Here is a 21,652-nt window from a genome sequence, read left to right on the forward strand (position 1 = left end):
GCAGCAGTCTGACTGGTCCCATAACAATAGGATTGAGATTGCAGCAGTCTGACTGGTCCCAGAACAATAGGATTGAGATTGCAGCAGTCTGATTGGTCCCAGAACAATAGGATTGAGATTGCAGCAGTCTGATTGGTCCGCAGGAGCCACCCAATCCAGCTCCAGGTGGAAGTGAATCTGCACTCTGATTGGCATACAGGAGTATCCCGGAATTAGCCAATCACGTGGGGCCCATTGTGTAAATAGTGTATATAAAGCAAACGTTTTGGGGGAACTACAGTCCTCACTACTATGAGCTGAATAAAGAGCATGAAATTCACACTCGACTCCGAGTATCTTTCACTAATGAAAACAATTGCTTACATCAATGGACTTTTCCACGATATTCAGATTTTTCGAGTTTCACCTGTATATAAACTGCCTGGGGGGAAACCAACAACAGCAAAGAGACTTAGATTCATTCACTGGCAGGATTTGAATAAACATACACCAACTTTATTAACAGATTAAGAATTTGCAACAACAGGGAAATAATATTTTAAAGGGAATAACATGCAGAAACAGTATTGAATTAACAAAACGTTAAGGGAGCTGGGGGGAAATCCTGGAGCGGAGGGGGGGGGATTGGATTGTTTGATAATTTGTATGGATTTAAAACTATTAATAAAAAATAAAAAGAAATACATCTGGTAACCTTAGGCCAGAAGTCTCTGGAAAGCTGCAGGCTGGCCCTAGAGAGAGCATGTGGTTGCATCTCTGTTAAGCCCCACCATTCTGGAAAAAGCGTGCACAGGATTTCTCGTAAAAAAAACAACGTGGGTAGCAATCGCCCCCTGCCGTTTGATTTTCTTGAAACACTTTGCTAAATATTGACCTTTTGCATCGCATGCACTTCCACAGCTCTCCAAATTCTCTCTCAATTTTTATTTTTATTTTTAAATTCGTTTTCATTTTCCAAATAAATGAAGAGATCCAAATACCAAATGCACGTTTGATTTCGACTCCTTCCCCTGCTGATCGTTTCCTTTTCTAATTCTCATCGATCCCTATCTCCATTTCCTCGTTCTCTGTATCTCCATAGTTATTACTGCTGCATTTCCTCTTATTATTACTGTTAAATTTTGAATATGCTTGCCATAGTTTCTTCTATAATCTACAAAACATTTCCGGGCTGGCCTCATTGAGGGGCAGTATTTCAACAACAACAATTAAAAATAAAAATAAATAATAATAGTAATAAAAAAAATATTGGTAATTAATAATAATAAATGAAAATCTGGACACAAAAGTTGTTAAGTTCTTTTATTTCCCTTTTTGTTGACCTTTTATATATATATATTATTTTGAAGGGGGGAATGACGTTTCTGAGCTATTTTAAAGGAAATCCGCACTTTCAGCACCGGCTGCCACCCGTCCGGATATGTCCGGGCGTCCAGGCCCTGCCGTCCGGGAACTTCCGGACGCGTAGGATCATCTGCGGGAAAACTTATATGGGCAACCCTCGCTTCGAGAGGAGTCCATCACACACACACACACACACACACACACACACACACACACACACACACACACACACACACAGGAAATCCCGCCTCCGCGAGCCGGAAAACGCATCCGCTCTAGGACCCACGCTCGAGAGCGTTCTTATCGTGACGGAGGAGGAGGAGGAAGTGCTCGCGCGCCGGCCTCTCGGATTGCTTTCTGGCCCTTCCTGGCCGCCGTCATCGCCGCCGGGCGCGGAGAGGGCGGGGCTTCGCCTCTCCCCGTCAGGGAGGGAGGGAGGGAGGAGGGGACAAGATGGCGGAGGCTTCGCCGCAGCCGGGACGCTACTTCTGCCACTGCTGCTCGGCCGAGATCGCCCCGCGCTTGCCGGTGAGTCACCGGGGGGGGGGACCCGTTTCCGAGCGCTACCCCACCCGCCTCGGGGCCGGAGGTCCCGCCGCTCCTAACCCCCGGGCTGGGAAGGCGGGTAGACTGCGCTGCCAGGGGGAGGCTCCACTACTGGCCCATGGCGCCCGGGGTGGGGAGGGCCCGTTTAGGCGTGTGGGTTTTCTCCCCCAAGACCCACCCCACCCCCCAAATATCAAGGTATGTAATTTGCCTTGTAAAGAGGAGGGGAGGGGTAGACTGCTCTTTCCCCTGGAGGCTCTACTGCCGGGCGTTGCTTCCTCCCCCTTATATAAGTCCTTTTAGGGGGGTGTTTTTTTGCATGGGGGGGCATGTCTGCAGTGGAGGGTTTTGCCCATCAAAGTAGGTGGGTGCCTTGTCATTTTTTTAATTGGGGGCAGGATAGCGTAGGCTCCCCTCCTTCCCCCCCCCTCCAGGTGCCACTGCAAGGCTGGTTGTCTGGGGGGTGGGTGGAGGTGTTGCCCTCCCCCCCCATCTCTCCCTCTTTTTTTTGTTTGGGGGTAGACTGCTCTTCCACCAGGAGGCTCCACTGCTTCCTCCCCTTTATATAAGTCCTTTTTTGGGGGGGTTGGGGACATGTTTGCAGGGGAGGGTTTTGCCCATCAAAGTAGGTGGGTGCCTTGTCATTTTTTTATTGGGGGGGGGGGAGGATAGCGTAGGCTCCTCTCCTTTCCCCCCCCTCCAGGTGCGACTGCAAGGCTGGTTGTCTGGGGGGTGGGTGGAGGTGTTGCCCTCCCCCCTTCTCTCCCTCTTTTTTTTTGTTCGGGGGTAGACTGCTCTTCCACCAGGAGGCTCCACTGCTTCCTCCCCTTTATATAAGTCCTTTTGGGGGGTTTTTTTTGGGGGGGGACATGTCTGCAGTGGAGTGTTTTGCCCATCAATGTAGGTTGGCGCCTTGTCATTTTTTTATTAGGGGAAGGGAAGTGTAGGGTTGGCAGGAGGGCCTCCCCTCCGCTCTTTCCCCCCACCCCAGGCGCAGCTGCAAGGCTGATTCTCCGGGGGTTGGGGAAGGTGTTGCCCTCCCCTCTTCTCTCCCTCTTTTTTCGGGGGGGGGGGTAGACTGCTCTTCCACCTGGAGGCTCCGCTGCCAGGCTTTGCTTCCTTCCCCTTCTATAAATCCTTGATGGGGATCCTTGATGGGGGGGGCATGTTTGCAGTGGACGGTTTTGCCCATCAAGGTAGGTAGGTAGCCTTGTAATTTTTTTTATTTGGGGAGGTGTGGAGTGTAGGTAGGTTCCCCTCCGCCCTCCAGGTGCCACAGCAAGGCTGTTTCTCTCAGGGGTGGTGGTGGTGGGGTGCTGCCCTCCCCTTCTTTGGGAAGGTGGTAGGTAGACTGCTCCTGCACCTGGAGGCTCCACTGCCGGGCATTGCTTCCTTCCCCCCCTTATATAAATCCTTTCTTGCAGGGGGCGTTTTGGGCATGTTTGCAGTGGAGAGTTTTGCCCCCTTGCTTTGGTAAACTGCCCTTTCACAGGAAGGCGCCACTTGAAAGAATTCCCCGCGCACTTTTATAAGCCCTTGCGGTGGGGTGAGCCGCATTCGCAAAGGAGGGTCGCCCATCAAGGGAGGTGTGTTTGGGGGGGGGGGGTTAGGACTAGCAGGACCGTCTCTTTCAAAAGCAACAGCAGCTTTCCGCCTTTCTAGAGGGTAGACTGCCCTTTCATAAGGAGGCTCCACTAAAAGCGGAGGAGTTGTGTCCGTCATTGAGGGGCGCCCACCCCGGTTGCTGGCTGGTGTGTGTGTGTGTGTCTCCCTCCCATCTCCTCCAAATGCAAGCCTTGACGCTGTATGTGGGTTGGCTGGGTGGGTGTTGAACCCCACCTCTCTTCTCCCCTCTTCCCCAGTTTGTCAAGCGAGGGTAGACTTCTCTTTCACGAGGAGGTTCCACTTAATAAGGGGATTATACGCCAGGCCAGCTATCAGGAGTCCTGTCTGGCCTACAAGCAGCGCCTGAAAGGAACAGCTTCCCCCTCATCGCCTGCCACCAACTCATATCCAGGGATAGACTATGCTGGAACATAGAGGTTCCATTCTACGTTTGCAGATGAATCAGCATGACTTCGATCTTTCCCAAGGCCTGCTTTCTCTTTCGCTGTCTTCTTTCTCGGCCTGCCTGCCCATGTGACCTTTCCTCAACTGCCGGCTGAATCGAAGAATACCGGACAATTTATCTTTTTCTACCTCTGCCACCCCCCGCCCCCAAAAAACCGGCAGTTGTGCATGGAACTGGGGCCGTGCCAAAATATATTTATTTCCGCAGAATTGGAACGGTAGCTCTGGAAAGGTCCCCGGCGGTCGTCCGTTTCCAAGCCCCTTGCAACACAATTTGGTTTGATTGAACGGTACCAAAAATGTCCAAGGTTTGAACGGGGAAACTCTTCCCCTATGAGGAAAGGCTTTTTTGGGTGGGAGCTGAGTTCAGAGAAAATATGACTGACCGAGTGCAAAACATGCTGCAGAGAACCCCTAGAATTCATGTACGTCCAAGGAAGATTTTGGACAGCTGAAAGGGAACTTCTATACTCCAGGCACCATTTAGTTTAACTGCTCCTCGAGACGCCAGGTGGGTGGCAACACGAGAACGGGGCCTTCTCTGCAGTGGCTCCCCGTCTGCGGAATACTGTCCCCGGGGAAGTTCACCTGGCGCCTTTAATTGGCGCTGTGGGTTAAACCACAGAGCCTAGGGCTTGCCGATCGGAAGGTCGGCGGTTCGAATCCCCGCGACTGTAGTGAGCTCCCGTTGATCGGTCCCTGCTCCTGCCAACCTAGCAGTTCGAAAGCACATCAAAGTGCAAGTAGATAAATAGGTACCGCTCTGGCGGGAAGGTAAACGGCGTTTCCGTGCGCTGCTCTGGTTCGCCAGAAGCGGCTTGGTCATGCTGGCCACATGACCCGGAAGCTGGATGCCGGCTCCCTCGGCCAGTAAAGCGAGATGAGCGCCGCAACCCCAGAGCCGTCCGCGACTGGACCTAACGGTCAGGGGTCCCTTTACCTTTAGGTGCCAGGCAAAATGTTCCCTTTTAACCAGGCTTTTGGTTGATCCAATTTACATCCTATGCCCTTTTTAAATGTGGGTTTTTTTTTGTAGGAGGGGGGCCGTTGGGATGTTGTTTTTATTTTTGCTACGTGTTTTGTGGTTTTTATTATCTTGATTTCATTCCGTGAACAGCCCTGAGACCGCCGTGTATAGGGCGGTATATAATAACAAAAACCTATGGAACTCGCTGCCACAGGACCGATCCGTGGAGGAGGAGGCAGCTGGCAATGGGTACCAGCCATGATGCCTGTGTTCTCCTTCCACCAGTTGGGGGGTGTTGCAGTTGTGCTCAGGCCCTGTTTGGGGGCTTCCCAGGGCAGGGGGACCTGGTCGGCCCTTGGGCTAGATCCAGCTTGCAGGCCTTTTCTGATGTTTGTGCGTCCAGGATGATGGGGAACGTAGTCCTCAACTGGGGTTGCCATTTTTTCCCAAAAAAGCGAAAATCCAGACGCAGAAATGGTTGAGCTTTCTTTTGGGCCGAAGCTGTTGAGCTCGTTTTGCAAAATCCCAGAGATCTTCACACGGTCGCAAGCTGGCCCGCGCCGGATGCAAAACGCGCCCGGCGAATTTCTAACACCGGTTGAGGTAGGTCTGCAAGTCACGTCCTGAACTCCCCGGACGTATTCAGGATTCGTTCAGCAGAAAAAGCGTCTGGGAAGAATTTCAAAAAAATCTGTTTAAATGGCCAGCAAAGCTCAGGACTGATTTTCTAAAATTCTGCCCGGACGCTTTTTCTGCTGAACGAATCCCGAATACGTCCGGGGAGTTCAGGATGTGACTTGCAGCGCTACCTCAACCAGTGTTAGAAATTCGCCGGGCGCGTTTTGCATCTGGCGCGGGCCAGCTTGCGACCGTCTGAAGATCTCTGGGTGCCAGGTTGTTGTGACGGACGTTTCCCTCTGACTGACCCCCTCCAGATTTCTTAAGCAGTTAAGCAGAAGAGCTTCTTTAAAAAAAAATAATTTAAAAAAATCATCTGTCATCATTTTCTCCCTTGCAGCACTCAATTACCTGCTGGAGATAATAGTCTTGTTTAGATTTTGTTTTTCAAAAAGGGCATTATTTAACCGCACTGAGTGTACAAGTTGTGACAGGCATTTTGCCTTAGCTGGGGAAGTCTGGTTGGGCAATGAGGGATTGTCTGGAAGGTGCGGGAGAAGCAATCGAGTTGGGGGGGGGCGTGCAGAGCCGGCCTATTAGCATAATCCCCCTCCTCCCCTCCCTTCCCCAGGACTTAAGTTAGGCTGGGTAGGTGCTCACCTTTGGTTCCAGTTACAGGTAGGTAGCCGTGTTGGTCTGCCATAGTCAAAACAAAATTAAAAATTAAAAAATCCTTCTGGTAGCACCTTAGAGACCAACTAAGTTTGTTCTTGGTATGAGCTTTCATGTGCATGCACAAGAATAAACTTGTTGTTGTTGTTCAGTCGTTCAGTCGTGTCCGACTCTTCGTGACCCCATGGACCAGAGCACGCCAGGCCCTCCTGTCTTCCACTGCCTCCCACAGTTTGGTCAAACTCATGCCAGTCACTTCGAGAACACTGTCCAACCATCTCATCCTCTGTCGTCCCCTTCTCCTTGCGCCCTCCATCTTTCCCAACATCAGGGTCTTTTCCAGGGAGTCTTCTCTTCTCATGAGGTGGCCAAAGTACTGGAGCCTCAACTTCAGGATGTGTCCTTCTAGTGAGCACTCAGGGCTGATTTCTTTAAGAATGGATAGGTTTGATCTTTTTGCAGTCCATGGGACTCTCAAGAGTCTCCTCCAACACCATAGTTCAAAAGCATCAATTCTTCGGCGATCAGCCTTCTTTATGGTCCAGCTCTCACTTCCATACATCACTACTGGGAAAACCATAGCTTTAACTATACGGACCTTTGTCGGCAAGGTGATGTCTTTGCTTTTTAAGATGCTGTCTAGGTTTGTCATTGCTTTCCTCCCAAGAAACAGGCGTCTTCTAATTTTGTGACTGCTGTCACCATCTGCAGTGATCATGGAACCCAAGAAAGTGAAATCTCTCACTGCCTCCATTTCTTCCCCTTCTATTTGCCAGGAGGTGATGGGACCAGTGGCCGTGATCTTAGTTTTTTTGATGTTGAGCTTCAGACCATATTTTGCGCTTTGGTTGCACTTAGTTGGTTTCTAAGGTGCTACTGGAAGGATTTGTTTTATTTTTTATTTTGTTTTGCTCACCTTTGGGCGAGTACAGAACGCTTGCAGGCGACTAGCTTTGTATTATGATGGTGTGTAGGGCCCCTTTCCATTGACTTACTTTGTTCCCCAGCTTCTTCATTTGCTTATTTAAAAAAACCTGTTTAAAGCGTTTAACGATAAATTGGTGGGTGGTTGCTTTCGGGCGAAATCAGTGGTAGAAACTCGAATTACGGTCAGGGCCGTCTTACCCATAGGGGCGCGGGGCGCCGGGCTCTCGGGGACACCAGGCCAAGAGTCTGGGGCCCAAGAGTTGAGTCCGGGGAAGAGCCCATTGGTCGGAGCGCCGCGACGGGCTCTTCTGCTGCGGGCGGATCTGCGCCGCAAGTTTGGGGGCGACCGAGCCAGCAAGACGCTGAGGCAGCCGGCTGGCTCCACCCTCCTGCGCGCCTGAGACTGGGCGGATCTTTGCACCCCGGCGCCAAATATGCTTAAGACAGCCCTGTATGCAGTCAAACCTTGGTTGTCTAACATAATCGGGCCATTCCATTGTCACGGGTGGGGCACTTTGACCATGTTTTTTGGTATTCACACATGTGTAACAATGAAAATATACATAAAAATTAACAACCAAAGTTTAAACTATGTTCTTAATAAGATGCTGAGCATTTTACTATTTTTTTATTATTTTTATGGATATTTTTGACAATTTTATTAAATGTGAAATGTGTTGTCACGGGTGGGACAAAAAAAAGGACATGGAGCTTGAGATGAGTTTGATTCGTGGAAAAACTCTGTGAGTTGGGAGGTGAATCGATGATAAACTCAGCATATATGTTTAAATCAATGTTTATTGGTTACAACTATGCAACCAGGAATTAAGTTTAAGGAATTTAACGATGCAAAATTAAGGAAAAAATGCTGTCACGGGTGGGACAATCATCAGAAAACTTTTAACTTGAACACTTCTGTGAAGACTACGTGGGTGGACTTTTGAAAAGAAGGTCCATAAAATAAACTTCTTTTGTCTTTAGCTTTTAAAAAAATGGTTAGACTGCACATTTGGAATCTTCCTCACCAAAGTCCAGTGCCCATCTAGCATTCTTATCAGGCTCATTTTTCATGGAATGGCCCAATCCTGTTTGGCTTCCGAAATGTTTCGACAACCAAGGCGCGGCTTCTGAGTGGTCGCAGGAACTTCATGCACTCAGCGGAAGCTGCGTCGGGCGTTCGGCTTCCAAAAAACATCCGGAAACCGGAGCGTTTACTTCCGGGTTTTCGGCATTCAGGAGCCAGAACGTTCCGAAACGGAGGTGTCCGGTATCCGAGGATTGACTGTATCAGCTAGGCGCCAAAAGGCTCCTTAAAACAGGGTTGCAGTCTCCAAAATGGAATGCCTAGTTGCCATTTTTGAATGCGGCTTTTTGGTTCCTCAAATTCGTTCTGACTGCGCAGGTTAAATATAACAAGATAGGATTCTACAGGATTGTGCCTGGGTGATGGAGACGTCGGATGGGAATCCTGCTGCCCGGGCATCTTCACTTGGTCGCCAGTGGCTGATAGGCAGTTGCAAAAGGCGCCTAGATAATTTCGAACCCTGGGCGAAATGTGATTTTAGCGCATTTTCCGTGGCACTGAGAGAAACGCGCAAAAGCTTTCTCTGGTATTTTGCCACGGCGTTGAGCGTACGGTTCCTGCTGGAATTTACAGCAGGCAAAACGTGGCTCGTTTAGAGCTCATCCGTTTTCAGCAGAAAAAGTACAGCGCGCTGGAACGCAAAAATGAAAGTAGAAACAGGAGAGAGAAAATAACAGATAACCCCGGGCAGACGTAGCCTATCTCCGGAGCAAATGGCTTTGAAGGATAAAGACAACACAGCAGGAGAACAACTTCTGCCTTCGAGTAGACCCGAGAACCGTTTAAACACGAGAATGCAGCAGTATGGCGGCTTCCGTACTTTGTAAAACTTCATTCCCAGACAAAAAGGTTGCGAGATAAATGCCGTAAAGGATCTATTCGGAAGCTGGCACCCGGACATCTTCCACGTGGTCACAATTGGACCCGCGCCCGTATATTAGGGGGTGGCTGGGCTGCGGAGGGAGTGGGCCTCAGGCGGCCTCGCAGGGTTCTTTGGGGAACGAGCAGGCCTTGCGCGAAACGCCGACGATTCGTCGTATATGGCCTGGTCTGAAATTCCGAAATCGACACCGCCGTGTAGATTTCGAACCGGTTTCGGACGATTCGCTGATGCATCACCGGGGTCCAGCTCCGAGGGCCTTCTGGCGGTTCCCTCCCTGCGAGAAGCGAGGTTACAGGGAACCAGGCGGAGGGCCTTCTCGGTGGCGGCGCCCTCCCTTCAGATGTCAAGGAAATAAGCAACTATCTGACTTTTAGAATACATCTGAAGGCGGAGGGCCTTCTCGGTGGTGGCACCCTCCTTTCAGATGTCAAGGAAATAAACAACTGTCTGACTTTCAGAAGACATCTGAAGGCAGCCCTGTTTAGGGAAGCTTTTAACGTTTGGCGTTTTATTGTATTTTTAATATTTTCTTGGAAGCCGCCCAGAATGGCTGGGGAAACTCAGCCACATGGGCAGGGTATAAATATTAAATTAGTATTATTAGTATTACTGCCGAAGTGGGGATGCTGTAAGCATCAAGGGCAATCCTGTCTTTGCGAGGAAGCTGTTTGCAAAACGAAGCAGGGGCTCACCCCTTTAAAGGAACAATCCTTGGTCACAGAAAATATAAATTCTTAAATGCGGGTTACATCTTGCAAGCACCCCATCTTCCTCCGGGTGCGAGAGAGTCCCAATTGCAGGCATTTATTGTTCTTGTTTTTTTTTTTTTTTTAAGCTATCTTGCACTGTTTTTCTTTCCCGCAGGACTACATCTGCCCGAGGTGCGAATCCGGCTTCATCGAAGAGTTGCCGGAAGAACCTAGGTAAAGCCCAGTTCTCTGATTCGGGACGAAATGAGATTTTGCCGGTTTGCAGTTTTGGGTCCGGGGCAGGGTTGGGGGGGGCACCCTTTTCGGGGGCCGTGTTCCGGCAGACCCCACAGACAGCCACACACTCCCCACAACGCTTGTGCAGTGCAGTTTGCCATAATACTACAACCCAGAAAAAAACACACCAAGAACTCTGGCCAATAATGTTTCAATAGTGGGAATAGTCCCTACTCGCAGATCAGTAGTAAATTATGACAAAAACTTGTTGTTGTTGTTGTTCAGTCGTTCAGTCGTGTCCGACTCTTCGTGACCCCATGGACCAGAGCACGCCAGGCACCCCTATCCTTCACTGCCACCCGCAGTTTGGCCAAACTCACGTTAGTAGCTTCGAGAACACTGTCCAACCATCTCATCCTCTGTCGTCCCCTTCTCCTTGTGCCCTCCATCTTTCCCAACATCAGGGTCTTTTCTAGGGAGTCTTCTCTTCTCATGAGGTGGCCAAAGTACTGAAGCCTCAACTTCAGGATCTGTCCTTCCAGTGAGCACTCAGGCCTGATTTCCTTCAGAATGGAGGAAGGCTGTTGTTCGTGGATTATAGTTCTGCTTTTAATACAATTTTACCAGACAGGTTATTTTTTAAAATGACCAATCTGGGTATACATCAGAAGATCTGTTTGTGGGTAAGGAATTTCCTGACTGATAGGCCGCAGACAGTGAGAATGGGATCTTACTATTCTTCTACCCTAGTATTAAGCACAGGAGCTCCTCAGGGATGTGTGTTAAGCCCCTTTCTTTATTCCCTGTACACATGTGATTGCACCCCACTGTATAATTCCAACACAATCATCAAATTTGCGGATGATACAACAGTGGTGGGGCTCATTAGTGAGAATGATGAGTCTGCTTATAGGAAAGAAGTACAGGGGTTAATTCAATGGTGTAAAGAAAATAATCTTATGCTTAACACCAAAAAAACCAAAGAACTTATAATTGACTTTAGGAGAAAGAAAAGTGTATTTTTACCATTGCACATAAATGGCGAGGAGGTGGAGAGAGTTGGCAGTTTTAAATACCTGGGCACTTACATCTCCGAGGACCTCTCATGGACTGTAAATATTAATATGGCTGTGAGGAAGGTGCAGGGGAGGTTGTATTTCCTGAGAATGCTCAGGGGATTGAATCTATCTCAGCACCTACTCCTGTCCTATTATCACAGTACCATTGAGAGTGTCTTAACCTATAGTATACTATCGTGGTATGGGAGCATCTCTGTAACGGATAAAAAAGCTTTACAGAGAATAATTAAAATTGCCCAGAATGTTATTGGGCTCCAACTACCAACCCTGGACGAGATCTTCACGTCTCGCTGTTTGAAGAAGTCACACAACATCCTGAGAGATCCCACCCATCCTGCTCACAACCTTTTTGAACTGTTGCCTTCGGGCAGAAGATACAGGATAATGAAAACTCGAACCACACGCCTTCTGAATAGTTTCTATCCAAGAGCTTTGATTGCACTTAATAATGATCTCAGGGTCAGTAGTAAGTAATAGTAAGCAGTGAGTAGTAAGGAATGAGACAGGCTTTTAGGTTATGCTATGCTTTTAATAGGTTATGTTATATTCTGGATTATGTTATGTTTTAATAGATTATGTTTTAATAAGGATGAGAGTGTTGGAGAGATGTGCAAATGTGTATGGTAAATCCGGTCTTTGGGTGTTTGATTTTCGTTGTTGTGTATACTGTGTATATACGGACAATGACAATAAATAAATCTAAATTTGATCTTCTTGCAGTCCATGGGACTCTCAAGGGTCTCCTCCAGCACCATAATTCAAAAGCATCAATTCTACGGCGATCAGCCTTCTTTATGGTCCAGCTCTCACTTCTATACATTACAAAACTAATCCATTCAAATACATATATTCAAACAGAGATTACAAACTCAAACAGAGAGACTGCAAACTCAAACTCACAGGGATATAACAAAATTAAAAATTAAAAATTCCGTTCCAGTAGCACCTTAGAGACCAACTAAGTTTGTTCTTGGTATGAGCTTTCGTGTGCATGCACACTTCTTCAGTATTTTCATGTAGTGTTTCATACCTGGTTTCTGATCCATAACTGACTTCTGACACCTGCTCAATGATTGAAACTTAAGATCTTCATATCAAACCTGATTATGGACTAACATGAGCTTGCCTCTATTCAAAGACTCTCATTTCCAGTACTGTAACGGATTATTGTGTTGTACATATCCCTGTGAGTTTGAGTTTGCAATCTCTGTTTGAATATACGCATTTGAATGGATTAGTTTTTGTCATAATTTACTATTGATTTGCGAGTAGGGACTAGTCCCACTATTGAAACTTTATTGGCCAGAGTTCTTGGTGTGTATTTTTTCTTGGTGCATTTAATAAAAAGAACTCCAATTTATAATACTACAACCCAGCAAGGCGAAAGCTGGCCAGGAGTTACAAGGAAGAGGGGCAATGAGTCCTTAATAAATGCCGTCAAGCACAGACCAATTGTGGATTGAAGAGCAAAGGCTCTCCACAAGTTGCTAGTCCACATTAAGGAATCGGCCGAAAGAAGAGACACCGATTGGAGATTGTATGCAAAAAGAAACGGACAATGCGAAAGTTGTGGTCCAGGAGGAAGATAAACAAGTCCAATTTTTTAGGGCTACGCCACTTTGTTGTAAGAATGGTGCAAGAGGATAGACAGGAACAAGAAACGGCAATCTTGGACTTTTGGGTCGGGTTCTTTGAAAGGGTTGGGGTAGGGTCAAAAGACTGGATTTATTATATGGTATTTTATTTTATATGGTTTTGACAACGGATATGGACACTGGGACAACGGGAAATGTTAAAAACATTAGCCAAAGATTTTTGGGGGCCGAAGGGAGGGAAGCGGGTAAGAAACTTTTGAGAGAAAGTTTAGAATGGTTAAAATTGGTTAAGGAATTAGGAAAGTTCAGAAGTATAATGAGGCTGAGGTAGAGAAGAAAATGTTAGCAATTAAATTTGGAGTCTTAATATTTGTAAGAGTGTTAAGGAGGATAGAAATGTAGTTTAAATTAGATTAGACGATGGAAGGAAAACTGGGAAGTATTTTGAAGTCAGCAGGGGAGGGATCCGAGGAAGTCAATTAAAAGATGAAATTAAAAGATGTATGAATACCTGGCCCAGGAAGTGGGTTGGGATTAAGCAACGGTTTTTGTAAAGTATGGGGTTAAACGCGAAATGAATATATGTACTCCTGTGAGAGGGGGGTTTGGTAGTTTGCTCCCCTCGGTGGGAGAGGGGGGAGTATGAAAAGTTTAACCATGTAATGATTTGTGCTTTATAATTGGAAAATTTCAAAAATTCTTAATAATAATAAAATAAAGAATCTGCAGCCTTGAAGGGGGGAACCCAGACATCTGCAGAGTTTCTCCTGCCTCGGAGGTGTTTTTTTCTTTAAAGCTTCTTTCCCACGTCTCGCTCTTTTATCTCGAAATCTTTTCAGGAACGTCGAAAATGGATCCAACTCTTCGGCGTCGACCAGCGACCAGAGCAGGCACCCGTTTGAGGTGAGGCGGCATTTCCCCACCCCTGGTGCGGTGGCCCGCAGTTCGGAGCCGAGCGTGGCAGGTCGATTCTGCACCGTTGCGTTTTTTTGCCAGAATTTGTCCATTCGGAAGATGGAGGGAAAGGGTGCTTGCAAAACAGCCGCTCGCCTTTGGGCGAGTCGGGGTCGTTTCCAGGCGACTAGCTTTTGCCAGGCGGAGATTATCTTTGGTTGGAAGCAGGGGTGGGGGGGGGGCCTCTGCCTGAGGGCAGCGTACCTTTCTGGGGCGGGGCGTCCCGGCGGCGGGCGGGGCCAGAGGCAGGGGTAGGCGGGCTTAGAACCTAGCATCTGTACGCAAGGCATCTTCCCCACGCCCCTGACCCTCTTCCCCCTCCGCTCCAGAACGCCGACCAGCACTTTTTCACCCTGCCCCAGGGCTACGGGCAGTTCGCCTTCGGGATCATCGACGAAGCCTTCGAGTTACCGGCCTTCGGGTCCAACACTCAGCCCGAGGACAACCGGGACGCGGAGAACCGGCGCGAGAGGGAGCACCAGTCCCGGCACAGATACGGCACCAGGCAGCCCCGGGCGCGGTTCACGGCACGCAGGGCCGCCGCCGGCAGGCACGAAGGGGTCCCCACACTGGAAGGGTGAGAGGACGTGCCCCCCGGGGGGGGGCTTCGCGCCATGCTGCGTCTCCCGTCCGCCGCATCTTTATCCTGCTTTTCTTTTCTTTTTTTCTTTTTTTTTAAATTTAATATAAATCTTTATTATGATTTTTAAAATACAAATATATACAAATATTGAACAAAAATGAAGAGATAGTAACAGCACCAGATCGAAAGAGAAAAAAGAAAAGAAAAAGGAAAGAAAGAAAAAAAGAAAGAATAAGAAAAAAAAATAAACCAGACTTATACATTCAAAACTACTTCCACTGCTTATACAACGATTCATTTTCTAATTTCCACATCCTTCCATCTGTCATTTTTAAACAATCAACAAACTTATATATACAAAAATTTCCAAATCTCTTCCAAACCATTCAATATTTACTTATCTTTATCCTGCTTTTCAAACGGGCGCATTGTTTTGGTGCTGACCTTTAAAGCCCTAAACAGCCTCGGTCTGTTGGAGCAGATCTACCCAGATTATTATTTTTTTAAAGCCACAAATATTCTTTTTTTAAAAAAAAAAAACAACCAAACCGTTGTAAAATATATACGGGATTCCCCATTAGCTCATCAGCACCATCTAGTGCCACATTTGTATAATGCGCTGAAAACGCACTGTTTCCAGCTGTATTGCTGAGTCCATAGGCTGGTTGTAACCAGCGAGCGAGACTCCCTTGCTACGACATTTGAACTTTTTCAGTACAGTACGGCGTAAAAATATACTTTTTTTAAAAAAAATCCTCTTTTTTCCCCTTAAAAAAAAACCATTGATATTTTTATCCACTCTGGTCTGAATCCTTCCGACTGATCCCAGAACTGTAGAGGCACGATGGTTAGGAGCGGTGCTGGGGGAGTCCCAAAGCGTCGAGGAGCGGAATTCGCGAGTTTTCCTCTTTTTCTCCTGGCAGTCGGGGTCAATTTTCCTTCTTCCCACCTCCTTCCCCTTTGTGCAGAATCATTCAGCAGCTGGTCAACGGCATCATCGCCCCCACCACGATACCGAACCTCGGCGTGGGGCCTTGGTAAGTTCACGGGGCCCGCCCCACCCTTTTCTCTGAGAGCCAGTGTGGTGTAGTGGTTAAGAGAGGTGGATTCGTAATCTGGTGAACCGGGTTCGTGTCTCCTCTCCTCCACATGCAGCTGCTGGGTGACCTTGGGCTAGTCACACTTCTCTGAAGTCCCTCAGCCCCACTCACCTCACAGAGTGTTTGTTGTGGGGGGGAGGAAGGGAAAGGAGAATGTGAGCCGCTTTGAGACTCTTTCGGGTAGAGATAAAGCGGGATATCAAATCCAAACTCTTCTTCTTCTTCTTCTTCCTTCTGGTCCTGAGGGCAAGCTTAACCCTTCTTCTCTGTTCCCCCCTCTCCCCCCCAATTTACTGTCACGTTTCTGAAGGGGAGTCTTGCATTCGAATCCGATGGACTATGCGTGGGGAGCCAACGGTTTGGATGCCATTATCACCCAGGTAAAACCTCTCCGCCCCTTTCGGGGGAAACGCGCCTGTGTTCATTTGTTTCGAAATCTGCGTCACTTCCGTCTTCTGCAGAGAGGGGTCTTGCCCACCTGTCTGCATTCCACCCCCCCAAAAAAAATTTAGCTAGGCCACCAAAAAGCCCAGATTAAATAAAGGTATGGGATGCGGGTGGCGCTGTGGGTTAAACCGCAGAGCCTAGGGCTTGCCGATCGGAAGGTCGGCGGTTCGAATCCCCGCAATGACGGGGTGAGCTCCCGTTGCTCGGTCCCAGCTCCTGCCCACCTAGCAGTTCGAAAGCACGTCAAAGTGCAAGGAGATAAATAGGTACCGCTCCGGCGGGAAGGTAAACGGCGTTTCCGTGCGCTGCTCTGGTTCGCCAGAAAGCGGCTTTGTCATGCCGGCCACATGACCCGGAAGCTGGACACCGGCTCCCTCGGCCAGTAACCCGAGATGAGCGCCGCAACCCCAGAGTCGTCCGCGACTGGACCTAACGGTCAGGGGTCTCTTCACCTTTACAAATTTACTCCATCACGATAATAATATTAATAATGGGTTTTCCCTGCTTGTGGGTTTCCTGGTTGCCTGCTATGGGAACCCAGGTGTGTGTGCCCTATATGAATTCAGCAAATCAGTGGGTTTTGACCCGTGTGCCGTGGCACCCTGGGGTGCCTTCAATGTTGGTCAGGGGTGCTGTTCTCTTCCAGCTTCTGAATCAGTTTGAGAACACAGGGCCTCCTCCGGCAGACAAGGAGAAAATCCAGGCGCTCCCCACGATCCACATAACAGAGGAACACGTCGGTGAGTCTAGTTTTTCTTCCGCATTTCTTTTCTCCTCTCACTCACCCTCCCCCCAAATATATATATATACATCTCATGACATCGCTTGTTTTTATGTTTCATTTTGCTAATTTATTTCTCTTGCCCTTTGATAGATAGAGATATTATTGTTGTTGTTGTTGTTGTTGTTGAGTCGTTCAGTCATGTCCGACTCTTGGTGACCCCATGGACCAGAGCACGCCAGGCATGCCTATCCTTCACTGCCTCCCGCAGTTTGGCCAAACTCATGCCAGTCGCCTCGAGAACACTGTCCAACCATCTCATCCTCTGTCGTCCCCTTCTCCTTGCGCCCTCCATCTTTCCCAACATCAGGGTCTTTTCCAGGGAGTCTTCTCTTCTCATGAGGTGGCCAAAGTACTGGAGCCTCAGCTTCAGGATCTGTCCTTCCAGTGAGCACTCAGGGCCGATTTCCTTGAGAATGGATAGGTTGGATCTTCTTGCAGTCCATGGGACTCTCAAGAGTTTCCTCCAGCACCATAATTCAAAAGCATCAATATATTTGGTGTTTGTAACTTCAGACAGGGTTAACTTGGGGGCATCCTTCGGGGTGGGGTGAAAAGGGTCATAGTAGCAGGGCTAGCTTCTGCACACGCACAGACTCTCAAACCCCCCCCCCTTCCAAACCCTCCGGCTGGACGAGCTGGCGGCACCGTCAGAGGTCAAGGACTGGGGGTTGAAACGTTCGTTGTGCAAACGATGCAGTCAGTGCTGGGTTTACGTATAAGCTAAACAAGCTATAGCTTAGGGCCCCACTCTCTTGCCCCCCCCCCCCCAGAAATTTAAAGGGATAAAAAAAAACAGGATGTACATTTCCAAAATATAAGATAAAAAACAAATAAAATAAAACCTACATAGAGCAACAGTGTTTTGTGTTGCGTAGGCTCCTAGGATGTAAGAAATGGGCCCCGCCTGCTAGCCTGCTCCCTAAAATATCACTGCTTTGCTCCTTTCTATATATAGGGTGCCTACATTCTGCACGTGCAAATGGCCTTAGATACTGTCAGGTCCGCAAAGGGGCTGCTCACAAGTAAAGACAAAGTCCGTCTTGCCTTTATACCATTTTATTGTGCGAGGCTATTTACCGTGCAGAGCTACTGAGAAACACGACTGCCTAGTCGCTAGACGAATCCTGTCTCCGGCTTGCCACCCCAGCACAGGAATTTCGTCATCCTAAAAGGCTGCATTACCAGTCTTTTGACCCCTCTGCGCAGTTCAGGCGACGGAAGTGGCATCTCTGCCTCAGAACGGGTCTGGCGGACGGTGCTGGGTCTCTGAGCAACATCCTGGAGCCCGCGCCCCACCTGGCTGCCTGAGGATAACTCCTCCTCCCCAGGGGAGGTGCTGGGAGACTCGCTGGGAGACATATCTCTGGCTAGGAGTGGCTGGGGCTGCCTGTACCCACCCAGACTGTCTGGCAGTGGAGTGCAGCTCTCTGACAGATACCTATTACTGTATATTTCGCTCTATAAGACACACTTTTTCCCTCCTAAAAGGAAGGGGGAATATCTGTGCGTCTTATGGAGCAAATGGTGGGCCCTGGGGCCAAATTTCCCAGGGGCCAAAAGAGGATCATGCTTTTTATTTTACAAAGAGAAAAGGGGGTGTTGAAAGGACCCCGCTCAGCAGCTGATCAGCAAGAGATCAGGAGAGAGATAAGAGTCCCGGCTCCCTTTCAGCCCCGCCCTCCTTTGTTGAATGTGCTGCAGAGGGAGGTTGTTTGTTTCCCCAGCGACATGGGACTGGCTGATTAGATTATCTGTCTGGAAACTGTAGAAAAGGCTCCCTTTCCTTAAGAAGCTGTAGAAATGTGAGTTGAACCCATAAAAGCGGGGCTTTTCCTCTTTGCTTTTCCCCCTTTGCAAAAAGCTGCAAAACTTTGAGCTGATCCTAAAAAAAAACCAGGGCTTTTCCCTTTGCAAAAAAAGAGCTGCAAAACTTTGAGCTGATCCTCAAAAAAACCAGGGCTTTTAGAGGAGGAAAACGAGGAAAAAAATATTTTTTTTCTTGTTTCCTCCTCTAAAAACGAGGTGCGCCCTATGGTCTGGTGCGCCCTATGGAGCAAAAAATACGGTTGTTCCATAAATGACCATATAGCATATATTCAGCACAAAAAAACAGCGACCATTTGTTGTTGACAAAGGACAGCTGGACATAGAAAGGGCCCCATTACCTTCAGTAGCTTATGGCCTCATCAAACCTAAATCTGGCCCTGGATGCGATCGTACCGTATATAACTCCAGTTAAATTTAAGTAAATTCATGGTGGGGGCCAGAGAGTGTTTCTCTTGACTGTTGGAAGTTCCGGGGGAACGGGGCTGTAAATATTTTTTAAGGATCCCAAATCTCCCCGCCCACGTGGAAGGAAAAGTGTGCCCACAACCACACAAAACATCGTTGCTTCTTTACCCAGGTTTCTCCCTCCCCCTTTTTTTATTTCTTCGTTTATTTGTTGCAACGCGGGCCGGTAAATCAACCCAAGGTTCCTTGTTCCGCAACCGCAGGTTCCGGTCTGGAGTGCCCCGTCTGCAAGGAAGATTACGAAGCCGGCGAGAGCGTGCGGCAGTTGCCCTGTAACCACTTGTTCCATGACGGCTGCATAGTTCCATGGCTGGAACAGGTGAGCTGCAAAGAGAGAGAATGTCAATACGGTGCTACCTTGGTTCTCAAACCGAAGTCCGTTCCAAAACCAAAGCGTTCCAAAACCAAGGCGCGTTTCCCCCTAGAAAGTCATGCAAAACGGATTAATCCGTTCCGGACTTTCAAAAACAAACTCGAAAACAGCAATTTAACATGAATTTTACTATCTAACGAGATCCATAACGCGAAAGCCATAATCAACGCACTGTACTATAAAATAAATAAGACAGTATTATAGGTGATTAAAAATTAAAACTAATTTCCCCCCCCTCCCTCACCTGCACCGATGATAATCATTGTTTGGATGGGGGGCTTTTATCCATTTCTGCAGCCGCACATCCGATCAATCAGTAGCTGAGCTGGGTTCCACACAGTCACAAAAACAAATGAACCAAAAAAGCCTAAGAAACAAAAACACAAAATAAACGGCAAAAACAGAAGCGCCAAACTTGATCCGTTCTGGAAGTCCATTTCCGAAATGTTCGGAAACCGAGGCGCAGATTCTGATTGGCGCAGGTGCCCCGGAAATAATAGCCGACAGCCTATTTCGGCTTCCGGAAAATAAGTTCGGAAACCAGAACACTTCCGGGTTTTCATCGTTTGGGAACCAAGGCGTTGGAGATCGAAGGTACCACTGTAACATGAGGGTGAGGAGAGGGACCTGCTTGGTCCAGATTGATCGAGGATCTGCAGGGTTGAAGACTGAAGAAGAATAATTTATTATTTGTGCCCCGCCCATCTGGCTGGATTTCCCCAGCTACTCTGGGCGGCTTCCAACAGATATAAGGTACATTAAAATGTCACATAAAAAACTTCCCTGAACAGGGCTGCCTTCAGATGTCTTATAAAAGTCAGATAGTTGTTTATTTCCTTGACATCTGACGGGAGGGCATTCCACAGGGCAGGTGCCACCACCGAGAAGGCCCTCTGCCTGGTTCCCTGTAACCTCACTTCTTGCAGGGAGGGAACTGCCAGGAGGACCTCGGAGCTGGACCTCCATGTCTGGGCAGAATGATGGGGGTGGAGACGCTCCTTCAGGGATACAGGGCCGTTTGGGGCTTTCAAGGTCAGCACCAACACTTTGAATTGTGCTCAGAAACGTCCTGGGAGCCAATGTAGGTTTTTCGGGACCGGTGTTATATGGTCTCGGCAGCCACTCCCAGTCACCAGTCTAGCTGCCGCATTCTGGATTAATTGCAGTTTCTGGGTCACCTTCAAAGGTAGCCCCACAGAGAGCGCATTGCAAAGAGATGGAGGGAACGTTCTTTCACGTGTTGTGGACTTCTAAAAGGGTAAAGAATATTGGGAGATAATCCACAACGAATTGGAAAAAAACGGTTAAAAATACTTTCCCCCAAAAAAACAGAGTCCTTTTTGTTGGGGATAATTCAGACTGAAATCCCCTGGCGTCAAAAAAAAAAAAAAGGTAATTTTTGTATGGAACAACTGCGGCCCGTGTTTTGTTAGCCCCAAAAATGGAAAACATGTGAGGTCCCAACCGAATTAAGAATGGCTGCTTAAGCTGACGGAATATGCGCAGCTTGCAGATCTAACATATAGAATAATAATTAAAAAAGAAGAACATACATTTAGAGAATGGTTTCGTTTTTGTAAAATACGCAGGGATATATGATATGCAAATTGAACCGTGGAAAGAAGAGGGGCTGTCGTTGACATTTGAAGGATGTTAAAATGAGTTCCGGAAGACCGGAACTTCTGAAACGTTCGACAATGAAGGCGCAAATTTTAAATTTAAAAACAGAAAAATTAATTTTAAAAGAATATTATATATAGAACAAGCCTTGCTGGAGCACAGCCAGCATGGCTTCCGCATGTCCAAGTCCTGTCTCACGAACCTGCTGGGAGTTTTTCAAGAGCGCCAACGGACATTTAGGGGAGAGGTGATCCGATCGATCTTTCGGAAAGCTGTTGACGGAGCCGAGCGCCAGCGTTAGAAATCAGACCGGGCGCGGGGAACGGGGAATGGGGACGGCACGCCTCAACTTCTCCCTTTTGCCGTTTTTCCGTTCCAGCACGACACCTGCCCCGTGTGCCGGAAGAGCCTCAGCGGCCAGAACACAGCCACGAACCCCCCGGGACTCTCGGCGATGAACTTCGCCTCCTCGTCTTCCTCCTCCTCCTCCTCCTCCTCTAGCTCGCCGAGTAATGAGAACGCGGCGAACAACTCGTGAGAGCGGAACGGCGGGGCGGGAGGCCGGGGCGGGGGGGGCCGGGGTCGGAAAACGGGGGGGGGGGAACGAAACACACCTTTCGAACGCAAGCAAAAAAAAAGAGAGAGAAAAACCTCGCTGCTCTCGCGCCCTTTTCTGATGTCGCCTAGCCCCCTTCCTCTCCGCCTGGCGAAACGGGGGGGGGGGCGGCAGGCGGGTGTCTGTGGAGGGGTGGGGATGGGAGAGGAGACCCCCCTCCCCAAGCCCTGGA

The 21,652-nt window shown here is 48.4% G+C and overlaps 1 protein-coding gene across 1 annotated transcript; it reads left to right on the top strand.

Annotated features, from left to right (window-relative positions):
- The first annotated feature begins 1,759 nt into the window (after window positions 1-1,759).
- RNF126 (ring finger protein 126) lies at window positions 1,760-21,425 on the top strand. Its single transcript, XM_033136806.1, has 9 exons — window positions 1,760-1,872; window positions 9,976-10,034; window positions 13,551-13,614; window positions 13,995-14,242; window positions 15,217-15,285; window positions 15,659-15,728; window positions 16,442-16,535; window positions 19,075-19,190; window positions 21,244-21,425. Exons 1-9 carry the CDS (start codon window positions 1,798-1,800, stop codon window positions 21,400-21,402), a joined length of 954 nt encoding a protein of 317 aa, XP_032992697.1. The 5' UTR covers window positions 1,760-1,797; the 3' UTR covers window positions 21,403-21,425.
- The last annotated feature ends 227 nt before the right edge of the window (window positions 21,426-21,652 follow it).

This window comes from Lacerta agilis, chromosome 18, assembly GCF_009819535.1.
Source record: "Lacerta agilis isolate rLacAgi1 chromosome 18, rLacAgi1.pri, whole genome shotgun sequence".
NCBI lineage: Eukaryota > Metazoa > Chordata > Lepidosauria > Squamata > Lacertidae > Lacerta > Lacerta agilis.

Coding starts and splice junctions, on each gene's coding strand:
- RNF126 (XM_033136806.1), top strand. CDS start 1,798: ATGGCGGAGGCTTCGCCGCAGCCGGGACGCTACTTCTGCCACTGCTGC. Junction 1,873..9,975: donor AGATCGCCCCGCGCTTGCCG/GTGAGTCACCGG, acceptor TCTTTCCCGCAG/GACTACATCTGCCCGAGGTG. Junction 14,243..15,216: donor GGGGTCCCCACACTGGAAGG/GTGAGAGGACGT, acceptor CCCTTTGTGCAG/AATCATTCAGCAGCTGGTCA.